The 12,526-nt window shown below is 38.3% G+C and overlaps 1 protein-coding gene across 1 annotated transcript in view; it reads left to right on the forward strand.

Annotated features, from left to right (window-relative positions):
* LOC306977417 (MOB kinase activator 1A-like) overlaps window positions 1-8,471 on the forward strand; it is a 20,955-nt gene extending 12,484 nt beyond the window's left edge. The window contains exons 5-6 of the mRNA XM_079575718.1: window positions 4,327-4,490; window positions 7,969-8,471. Coding sequence (XP_079431844.1) covers window positions 4,327-4,490; window positions 7,969-8,046 — 242 coding nt within the window. The 3' untranslated portion in view covers window positions 8,047-8,471. The remainder of the gene's footprint in view (window positions 1-4,326; window positions 4,491-7,968) is intronic.
* Window positions 8,472-12,526: the final 4,055 nt, after the last annotated feature.

Raw genomic sequence — 12,526 nt, forward strand, 5'->3', positions numbered from 1 at the left:
TGAGGCCACTCTCGTTGTTCTCTGCATGTGGAGGGTCGGATTGGCTTCAGACTTTTTTTCTCCGCCCCCGTTGCGCCGGCTACTCTCGCCGATCATCCAGGCGAGCCGCAACGGCATCTTAAACACACCTACTCTCTTTCTACACACAGATGGGGATTGGCGCCCCCTGCTGGCATATCGTATCATAGAGCGTTTGACTTGTTTTGGTCAAATGCAGAGGACGGATCAGTTAACTAAACCCAACACCAAATAAGCAAAGAAGAAAAAGAGCTTATGGGGATTATTGTTTAAAAGCAACAAAACATCAAATTATCAATTATTATCATTATCATTATCATCGCTTTTAAGCACAAACACGAGCAGCTGACCCTTGACCTTTCATGGGGTCGACTGTTAGATCTATGCAGTTAGTGAACTAGAGCTTCAGAGCTAGTTTGCACAATACTTACCCAGGGGAAGAGGAAGTGACATCACCAACAGCTGTTTTTCTTCTTCTGTAAGGTTATTGGCAGACTGCAGGCAAACAAAAGCACACGCCGCCCCCTACTGTATTGCATATGCAACAACAACAACATAGTGTCCAAACAAAGACATTTCCATCCATCCATTTTCTTCCACTTGTCGTTTCCGGGTCGTGGGGGCTGTTGGAGCCCAGATCACATTGCACCAGCCCCTTATGGCTTCTCCTGCAGGTGGTGGGTCCACAGAAGGACGTAGGGCTGCTCGATTATTGAAAAAATAATAATCACGATTATTTTTGTCATAATTGAAATCATTATTTGTTGCCTTTAAAAAAATCCATCAAAAAAAGTGACAAAAATCCAGCAAAAAAGTGACAAAAATCCAGCAAAAAAGTGACAAAAATCCAGCAAAAAAGTGACAAAAATTCATCAAAAAAGTGACAAAAATCCATTAAAAAAAGACAAAAATCCAGCAGAAAAAAGACAAAAATCCAGCAAAAAAGTGACAAAAATCCAGCAAAAAAAGATAAAAATCCATTAAAAAAAGACAAAAATCCAGCAGAAAAAAGACAAAAATCCAGCAAAAAAGTGACAAAAATACAGCAAAAAAGTGAAAAAAAATCCAAAAATGAAAAATTAGAGAAAAAAAAAAAAATATTGAAAAAAAAAAAAAATATGAATAATATATAATAATATAAATTGAAAAAAAAAAAATTATAATTGATTTTTTGCGATTATGCTAATTTTGTAATCGTTTACTGTTGTAATCGAAATCGTAATCGAATTTCGATTAATTGCACCGCCCTAGAAGGACGGCCTCATGACCGGGCCTGTTGGTCTCTCATAAGGAGCTTCTGAACCGCTCTTTGTCTGACCCGTCACCTATAGGACCTGTTTGCCCTGGGAGACCCTACAGGGGCACGAAGCCCCCGACAGCAGAGCTCCAGGATCATTCGGGTGCTCAAACCCTCCACCATGTTAAGATGACGGTTCCAGGAGGGGAAAGACATTTCCCTTTGTGTTATTTTATCTCCACAGCTGTTTCATAAACTAAAGCTACAGCAGCAAATGATCCATGTGGCTTAAGTTTCTGCTAAATGAAACAAAAGCACAAACTGTCTTCATTTAATCCGTTTCCTGAGGCTTTTTTATTAAATGTGCTCCTGTCAACCAACAGTGGTGGGGCATGAATCACTGAGGGTGGGGGCGAGGGGGGTGGGGGGGATTTGGCGTGGTGGCTTATGGGACGGCACATAGCTCATAATCACCGGTTAGTTTGCATCGAGGCTCCTTTCCCTAACTCCTTCCTAACTGACAGCCCAATTCGGAAGCTTCTTATCATGGCAGACGCTGACGCACATCCGGTTTGGGGAAGACGTCTTACCAATCTGATCGTTTTGGATGCAGCCTGTGTCCCTCCTCCTCTGCTCAGCACCATGAGCGGAGGAGGAGGAGCAGGGGCGGAGCTGACATGGGCAGCAGAGGGACCGGGGCCCCACAGGGAAACACTTACACAGGATTTTGACAGTACATAAATCCATCCATCCATCCATTTTCTTCCGCTTTATCCAGGGCCGGGTCGCGGGGGCAGCAGTCTCAGCAGAGATGGCCAGACTGGACATAAAAAAAACAATAAATAGAATAAATAATTTATGTAATAATAGTAATAGTTTCTTTAGGACAGTAATCATCATGTGCACAGTTCTGATTTCCATCACTGTATAGGGCAGATTTAAACAGAATATTCTTGCCTAAAAATCTGGCTGTTGCTCTGACTTGCAGCATCTCAAACAAGAGCACATATAAAGAAAAGTTATTCTTTAAAATGGTTTAAACATATTTTATAAATAAATAAATAAATAAATAAATAAATAGTAATAGTAATAGTAATAGTAATATAAAATGTAGTAGTAGTAGTAGTTTATTCGGTCTGTTCATTCCTTTAAACGTAAATACATTTCCAATTCTTTGTGGACAACACGACCGAAAGGGTTTAGGCTGAAGTGAAAACTTATAACGCCTAACCCAGTTTACAGACTTCCACCAGAGAAAAACAAAAACAAAACACAAACATTAATAATGAACAATATCAAGTGTCAAACAGAAGAGAATCTATGTATCTGAAGTTAGTAACAGAAATTTCAATATTCCAACAAATATGTTACATACATTTGTTTTAAGTTAATTTAGTTGAAACTAAATCACGTCATCAATATTATTTTTTATTTATTTTTCTTACTTTATTCCTCCTAAGCTTATACATTCTTGAATTTTAGAAGCTTTAAACAACTTTTTGAAAGCTTTGACTGTTTGTGACTGTTTCAACTGATCTTCCACAGATTAACTCCTCTTACAGAAACACATCCACTCTTTTTATTCTTTTTAGCTTTTGCTTTTTTGAAAATAGCAGCTCCTCGGAGGTTATACTGACTTTTCCTGTGTTCAAAAAGCTCCTGGAGGAGGGAGAAGATTATGATATGCTTTGAACACTATTACTAATGTATTTAGATCAACAAGATCATGGATTTTCAGTAGGCTCAGCTCTACAAAGATAGGGTTGAAAATGCCTTTCATATATCGACCTAATGTAGTGTCCTGAGTCTTCTGGATCAGAGTTCCACAAAAATCAACTTTTCAAGCGTTTTCCCGTGTTACCAAGTGATTCTCATCAGAAACACACCTGGCGTTTGTCGTGAGCCAACTTTGAGTAATCTCTGGATCTTCACAGCTCCTGTTAATCCCCTCATCGTGGAGTAAAAGAAAAACACTCGCTGTAGCTTCAGTACAGTCAGTTTCTCTCTCTTCTAAGAGGACGGGAATGGGAGGGGCTTATGGGGGAAAATCAGGAAGTGCAAACACAAAGGACAAAACAATATCAGAACAAACAGTAAAGACACGTGAACATAGGGCTGCTCGATTATTGAAAAAATAATAATCACGATTATTTTTGTCATAATTGAAATCACGATTATTCAAACGATTATTTGTTACCTTTAAAAAAATCCATCAAAAAAGTGACAAAAATCCAGCAAAAAAATGACAAAAAAACATTTTAAAAAATGACTAAAATCCATCAAAAAAATGAAAAAAATCCATCAAAAAAGTTACAAAAATCCATCAAAAAAAATGACAAAAAACCATCAAAAAAATGACAAGAATCTATCAAAAAAGACAAAAATCCAGCAAAAAAGTGACGAAAATCCATCAAAAAAAACATAAAAAACAAAACAAAAAAATGACAAAAAAACATCAAAAAAATGACAAAAAACCATCAAAAAAGTGACGAAAATCCATCAAAAAAGACGAAAATCCATCAAAAAAAAACATAAAAAACAAAACAAAAAAATGACAAAAAACATCAAAAAAATGACAAAAATCCATCAAAAAAAATGACAAAAAAACATCAAAAAAAATGACAAAAATCCATCAAAAAATGACAAGAATCCATCAAAAAAGTGACGAAAATCCATCAAAAAAGACAAAAATCCAGCAAAAAAGTGACGAAAATCCATCAAAAAAAAACATAAAAAACAAAACAAAAAAATGACAAAAAAACATCAAAAAAATGACAAAAATCCATCAAAAAAATGACAAAAATCCAGCAAAAAAGTCACAAAAATCCAGCTAAAAAGTCACAAAAATCCAGCAAAAAAGTCACAAAAATCCAAAAATTAAAAATTAGGAAAAAAAATGTGAAAAAAAAATAGAAAAAAAAAAAAAATAGAAAAAAAAATATATATAATCGATTTTTTGCGATTATGCTAATTTTGTAATCGTTTATTGTTGTAATCGAAATCGTAATCGAATTTCGATTAATTGCACAGCCCTACGTGAACATCTGACGGTCTGTGTTCCTCTCACGCAGGAGTTCCCTTCCCCAAGAACTTCATGTCCGTGGCGAAGACCATCCTGAAGCGGCTGTTCAGGGTCTACGCCCACATCTACCACCAGCATTTCGACTCCGTGATGCAGCTGCAGGAGGAGGCCCACCTCAACACCTCCTTCAAGCACTTCATCTTCTTCGTGCAGGTCAGCAGAGTTTCCACACGTGTCTTCACTGGCCTCTTTTCAGCGCTCTAACTGCCTTCACTACACATGACCCCAGTATCCAGGGCCGCACGACTGGCTCTGGAACGTCAGAACCAGGAGCACATGTTTCTGTTTGCAGCGCGAGTGGAGTTTAAAGGATAAATCGCCCGATAAGCACGAATATAACCGTAGAAAATCACACAGGCCACACAAATGTAACAATACAATACAAGTTGAATCCATTTGAAAAATATAATTTGCACTTGAAGACCAGGTCAGTTTTCATTTGCAGTCTGGCTGTTATTTGCTCCATGGGATAAACTTCTTTCCGTTTATTTTCCGTTGGGTAAAGGCTTGGCTTTGCAATTAAGATGATTATTTTTAGTTTGGAAATATTACATTTGATCTGAGGTTGCGAGTGAACGGTTCCGATGGAAATTCAACAACTAAAAAATAATTCATTAGTTTTGGACAGTCTAAAATATGTGGGCGTGGCCTCCTGACCACACACAGCCCCTCCAGCTTTGGTCTGAAGTTCCTCCAAACTTAAAGGGACTATAGGGACTTTAAAAATGTTAAAACTAAGTATGTTCCTCCCCCTACATGTTCCAGCCTTGTCCTATTGTGTAGAATGAGCTCAGACCTGTTCACCACAACTGCCTCTAAAATCCTGTACGGTCACTCAAAAATGTGTCATTTCGGCCCGAATTGCCGTCATGCACGAGCTTAATATAGAAGGTGCAGTTACACATATGGCCTGAGGTGGCAGTAGTGAGTATAAAATGGCCAACTTGCATCTAGCCCCTTTAATGGATGTGACAAAGGGAGTTTTAGTTTTCTACTCGAACTCTCAAAGGACTTTTTATTTTATGTCCCTCCCACAGTGTCTGTTCCCAGTCCTGAAAAAGTCCTGCTTTATAATTGAATGTATTGTTTATATTTTTGGCCCTTTAAGGGTTTTGTTATTACTCATTGTAGGCCTGTGCAATTAATCGAAATTTGATTACGATTTTGATTATTACACTACACGATTACACAATTAGCATAATCGGGAGAAAAAAAATATTTATATATAATTTTTTTTTTTTTTTGCAAAGCAGACTTGCATTAATGCCACTGGGATTATTTTCCCTTCGCACTTGACTTGCTGTGTGATGATGTCATCAGGCCGCGCTGCTCAGTTTGCTTGTGCATGTGTGAGGGCTGGCCAGCAGGGGGCAGGTGTGAAACAGGGACCTCTCCTTAATCGAGACGAACTTGAAATCATTTGTACTTTTATGACTGTCCAGAAAACAGAAAATATTCTGCAGTTTTTTGATTAATTAATAAGTAAATAAAATAAAGACTTTTTTTTTAAAGGCACCAAATAATCATTTGAATAATTTCAATTATGACTAAAATAATCATGATTATTATTTTTTCAATAATCGAGCAGCCCTAACTCATTGTACATAAGATCCCTCTATTTACTATTTGCCTGTTTGCACATTTCCTGTGTATTTGGCAAACCCTGAGTGTTTTTCTTGAGAGCTGACTGTAACAGGTGAATTTCCCCATGGTGAGATCGTAAAAAAGATATTTTCTTTTTTACAATACTGTGTCTACTGAAGGGCAGAACACATTTTATTTTACAGCTATTGCTGGGTTGCAGGTGACATCACAGCGTTCTAAAGGCCTATACTTTTATATAGAGGAAAAAAAATGTTTTTTTGAGGAAATTTTTGGTCTTGTACAGAGACATCATGGACCCAGTGACTGATATTAATGATATATGAATATTTGTTTTAATTAATATATTTTCTTTTTAGCTATGACTTGTGAAAGTGTAATGCTGTTAATAGGAAAAACTTAGGTTAGGTTAATTTATTTGTAGCCGTGGGTAAATTCGTCTTGCAGTTCTGAGAACTAGTCAACACATTAAAACACATTATACAAAGATAAAACATCACACATATTTAAATATAAAGCTGGTAAGTGCAGATACTAACAGGAAGTGCCTTTGGTGCAGATACAACTGAAGTTTAAGCCACTTGACAGTAACAAAGATAAAAAGCCGTGTCAGGGGCGATTTGATCCCGACTTGTTCATAAAGGAAAGGGCAGCAAGCTTTACTTAAAACGGTTTCTGTGGCTCATTGGCATCAAAAACCGATGTCCAGACCAGAGGTTACATTAACCGAAAATTCTCCGTCATTTACGGAATATTTTTTACTTTGACGGAAAATTTCAAAGGCCGTCCGTCATTTTGAAGGATTGAAAATCAAGCCGTCACGGAAAAAAAAAGACGCAGCTCTGCTGTTTTTCAGAGCGCGCGGGGCTCTCTAAAGTTTCACACCGCGTCTTACAAGTTGTATCACTGCCTTGCTCGCTAACTTTCCTGACCCGGGTGCTAACAACAACACGGGGAAGAAAACCACGATGCAAACGCAGTTAAAGACTATTAATATGGAGTGCTCTTCTCACGTAAGTCTCAGGATGAGCTCACTCTCTCTCTTTCTTTCCCTCCCCATGTGCGTAGTGGCGGCGCGTAGTGTAGTGATGGAACTGGTAAACATTGTCCCGTTCACCCACCGTTTCTTACATTCCGTTAAAATAAACAATAAAAAAAATGCAAATAATAAGCTCCAGTTTACATTTGTATGAGCGTAATCTGAGGCTTGATATTGAGGAGCAGCTGACGCTCTGAAAGTCGTCTCCTCTGAGACTTTTACGCACAAGTTTATACACATTTCTGCTGCAAAATGTACCGTGACTGTTCAGATCAGGTTTAGTTTAGCTCCATTTATCCTGCAATCTCACATTTTTACTAACATATATAACATGCAGCATATATATATACATTTATTTTAAAAAAAAAGAGAGAGAGATTATTCATGAAGGATAAAAATTGCTCATGACAGATTTTTTTCAACCCTGTCCTTCAAAATGAAGGAGAGAAATTATCCCCAGCGAAACCACTGGTCCAGACGGAAGCATCGAAACTCTGAGTGCAAAGGATGCTCTGTGTCTTTTACGATGCTTCGTGCCGTCCTCTCTAACTGTCTATCCTGCAGAAAGTCCAAACTGGTCTGAGGCCGAGGACTTTGCTTGACCACTTGACCGGCTGATTCAAGGCGTTTTTGTTTCTAACAGAAGAGCTCCCGTACCAGGCGACCAGGCAGAAAGCTACCCTAGCTTTTTTCCTGGTCGCCTGGTAAAAAAAACTGGCTCCTGCCCCCCGTTGTGTCCGATGACATCATCATATTCTAGAACCTGCAACCCAGCAATAGAGCGTTTAAAGATCATGTTATTAGCCTCTCTGTCGACATCCTTCTCCACAGCCTGAAAAGCTTCTCCTCCGTCTAACACCGAGGCTTTTATCAGATTAATGCGTCTGCGTGTTTGTCGTGTCCGGACTCGGCTCCGCTCTTCACATTTCTTCACATATTCCTCTGTAGCTCGTGTGCATGTCCCTCATGGGTGTGATGTTTGTTTGGCAGGAGTTCAACCTGATCGACAGACGGGAGCTGGCGCCGCTCCAGGACCTGATCGAGAAGCTGGGCTCCAAGGACAGATAGACGTTCGGACACCTGACTGTTAAAGCTGTCTGTTCTCAGCCTGTGCTACCTCCTGTCTCCTCTGAACTGTGTGCCTTCCACACTCTCTCTTCACTCCTCATGCTGTACGCTTCTGAGCCCTCAGTTCGTCACTTTAGCCTAAAGAGAATAGTTTATTCTAGTACATTTCAATAGAACTAGAGCTGAGAGCGAGCTGCTGAACTCCAGTGGACCAATGACATTTGTAATTTGTTAATGAGAGCGAGCGAAGTGTCGTGTCGGGTCTTTTGTGACGCCATGACAGTTGTACATGTTCACCAGCTTCCTCTTGTAAACTCAAGCATTTTAGATTTTAACTGTTGGCGCACCCAACTTGATTTATTTTATTTTAGAAGATGTTGAAATGTGTCGTTTTCGGAGCTAGCTGGACAAACTAGCCTAGCTTCCCTGCGTGTCCACAGCCGGGGCCCGTTCAATGTTCACGCTCTGGAATCCCGAATATAAAGGAAGAAAATATGGCCGGTGGTTTTTCTCTTACAGGGAAGTCTCCACAAACGGCTTTTTTTTTTTTTACTTTGGATGATTTAATCGTACAGCCCTCGGTTTGGACGATGCGCCACATTCAACACGAGGGCGTGAGATGCTCGTCCAGGATCTCACGCTGACCTCGGCCTCTGAACAAAAGCACAAACTGAAGGTGGACTGTGCTGTAGCTGGGTCTCTGACAAAGTAGTAAACAGATCACTAGGGCTGGGCACGGTTCCTTTTCTTCGATACCGGTACTTTAACGATACTTGGTTTTCGATACAGATACTAAATTATTTGTCCCATACACTGCAAAGAGTATTTAACTAGATCAGTATCTCAATTTGAGCATAATAATCCAAATTTTAGCTGTTTTGACTAGTTAAGAAGTTCTTGGGCATTTGTCCTAGATTATTTCACTTGTTCTGAGATGTTTCTGACTCGTTTCGATACATTTCGTCCTTGTTTCAGGTCATTTTCTTTGCCAATGGGGAAAGAAAATTGGTCTTATCTCATTGGCGATTTTACTTTCTTATTTCAAGCGAGATTTACCCTAGAACTGGTCTGAAATGTCCTCAAACAAGCAAAGTAAACTCGGTCCGATCAGGAAAAGTGTCTAAATGAGTGAAAACCGCTCAAAACAAGAGACATTTCCTCAATTCATGTCATTTAAGCCAATGCTTGATATTCACTTTTTGTAGTGTAGAACCAAAAACAGATTAATAACGTTAATTTATTCCTTTTCCTTCCATTTTGTTTCTTTTTGTATCATGTGTTTGAGGTGAAACGACAAAGAAACTTCCTTTAACGACAGAAGGAAAAAACGTTCGCAGTTAAAGCAGAACTAAGTAACGTGTTTACCTTAATAAATCCTTCCCGTCGTCCCTCTGGGGGTAAAACAAGTGTTAAAGGGATGATTGGAGGGTCTTTCATCCCCTCCTGGCCAGAAAAAACAACACTTGCAACTTCACTGCCACCTAATAGAATCACAAAGAAGAAGCTAACGGGCTAACGGGCAAAGCTAACTGTGGGCTAGCGCCGCTTAAACAGTATTTACAGCCAAGTTTGAGTGAAATAAATGATTTTCTTTGTGTAATTTAATGAACAATATCCCTCTGTCCCTTTGTCTTTTCTGTCAGCGTAGTATTTACTCTCACGGACGATTGATACGTTGAAAAATCTTAACTTGCTACGACACCTGCAGTTGAGCTCATGGCCTCAAGGGGCAAGAGTTACTTAGTACTGCTTTAACCATTTTTTTCACGGTTTTCCCCCCTCACATTTTTTCCAATTTTTTTTCCCAGTTGTGTCCCAAAATTTCCCCTTTTTTTTATTTTTTATTTCCCCCCCCAAATTTTCCAAATTTCTTCCAAAAATTTTATTCATTTTTATATATTTTTTTCCACCACTTCTCTAAATTTTCCCACTTTTCTCATTTTTTTTTTTAAACTTGTGTCTCACTTTTTTTTTAAATTTCTTTTAAAACTAACAGCATCAAAACTTGAATATAAACATTTTTTATTTCTTTCCGGTTCCTGCTTTCGATACTTTTTATTTTTTCAATACCAGTAAGTACCTAAACCGTTTTTAATATATAGATATTTTCTTCTTTTAATACAAACCTGTATCGTTTATCGGTGCCCAGCCCTACAGATCACACATTAAGTCAAGGAAAAAGCGCTTGAATCCCACTGGTCCACTCTCTACCATTCCTCGGAAACCCTAATGGGACCCCCCTAATGGGACCCCCTAATGGGCCCCCCTAATGGGACCCCCTAGTTCACTCCACCGTGTACTTGAACTGCAATAATCTCAAATTTAGAGTATACTAGAGTTGTTTATTTTCCTGCTTATTCAATGTCTTTCTCAGCAGCTTGAGTTCCACCTGCTGATGAGTCCGGATCGTGTGTCGCTCCATGTTTTTAAAGTCCCCCCCCCCCGCCCCCCCCCCCTCCCTAAACATTTCACTGCTCAAATTGCTTTCACTTCAGAACAACTTTTTAAAGCCTCGTTTAAAACCGCTTTCATTACGAGTTTGTTGTATAAAACATAAAATCTATAAACAACGCCACGGTGTCCAAGTGATTTGCGAAAAGCCCGAGCGAGAGATGCGAGTGTCAGTTAAAGCCACACTGCGCGACATTCTAGTGTAAATACATGTTTTTAAAGGCATTTAACCTCTTAACTCCCACCTGAACGGATCCCATTTTCTCCAGCTTGGCTTTACCCTAATCAAAAAGATTCTTGGGGGAAAAAGCACCAAAACAGCCACAAAAAATGAGAAGAAAACAAGGATGTAAACGCAACAAAAATGTGACAAAAATTCAACTAAGATGTGACAAAATTTCAACAAAAATGTGACAAAAATTAAACCAAAAAGTGACAAAAATTCTACAAAAATGTGACAAAAATTCAACAAAAAAATTACAAAAATTTGACAAAATATCAACAAAAAAATTACAAAAATTCAACAAAAAAATTACAAAAATTCAACAAAGATGTGACAAAAATTCAACAAAAATGTGACAAAAATTCAACAAAAATGAAAAAAAACAAAACATACAACAATGTGAGGAAAAAGATCAGTTTTGTAGGTCTTGGCTTTCAAATGAGGTGTTACACAGCCAAAAGAGGACAGAATGCATTTGGTTTAGGCAGGTGGTAAGAGGTTAATGAAAAGAAAAATGACCCCTGACGTAGTTATGACAGAACTCCCTGTATTTGGGTCTATTTAATGGGGAGATGTTCCGCAGTGTGGCTTTAATCTGAGTGTTTCCTGTGGCCCTATAGTCGTGTGTTTGGTCACAACAGTTGGGCTCGTTGTGCAGCTCTTTCTTGATGCAGCTCCCGCGTCCTCCTGTCACCGCTGTGTTTTTCGGTTCATCTGGACTGAACCATCAGGTCCAAACGCCTCATGGTTCAGTCCGTCTGAAAACCGCTCCACAAAACATGACCAGCGTATTTTATTTCACATTTTTACGTATTTTTTCCCCACATGATTGTTTATACCTGACACAGACTTGCATTTATTGTAAAATTTTTGACTTTTCTTTACTCTTTTTTTTGTTTGTTTTTTGTTTTACAATTGAATAAGGAACAAGGGCTTGAAATGAATGGTTTTATACGTTTTCAAAAATGGTCCAATATTCAGTGGGCGAACACTTTGAGGAACAAGGTGGACATGCTACACATGAAATGTTCATGAAACAAACTGTGCCTTGATTCTTGTAAAAAGTGTGACATTACAGTATTGGAAATAAATCTTAAATAAATACAATGAAAGGATCACGCTGTTGGAATCATTTATTTAAATCTCACATACATTGAATGTGAGAAACTGCATTTTACAGAGAGCGTTTGACAGGTTTATATTAGAGTCGGGACTTTTTTAGATTAATTCTGATTAATTAATTACATAAAGTTTTATTAAAAATCTGAATCGAAATTAAACGCATTTAACTTTCGATGCTTCAGGGTTTTTTGTTCCTTCAGACGTTGCTTAGGCACAAACAACACGTAAAGCCAAAAACAATTCGACTGTTAAAGGTTTATTCACACAGTTAAACACCGACATAAACATATTTCAAAAGATCATTCTCCAAAAAGCGTTCACACAGGCCTCACATCTGCACTTCAGATCAGTTCAAACACAGAAAAATACAAAGAAGCATCTAAACTATACCTCTAAAGAATAAATACAACCCCGAAATAAATGATGCTTAAATGCGATTAATTAATTACAAAGGCCATAATTAACTCGATCAAAATGTTTTAATCGAGTCCCACCACTTACACGTGTCAAAGGAAACCTGAGCTGGAACATTGTCCTGGGTTCAGACAGTTGCACTTTGACGGCAATAAAACCTTTTCTTATGACACTGACTGTGCAAAGTGAAAGTAAAATAATATATAACAGAATTTAAATTCATAACCAGGTTAAACTTGACCTATTTCCTTAAACTCTTGAGTTCAAATC

Source organism: Gobius niger, assembly GCF_951799975.1.
Source record: "Gobius niger genome assembly, chromosome: 1".
NCBI classification, from domain to species: domain Eukaryota; kingdom Metazoa; phylum Chordata; class Actinopteri; order Gobiiformes; family Gobiidae; genus Gobius; species Gobius niger.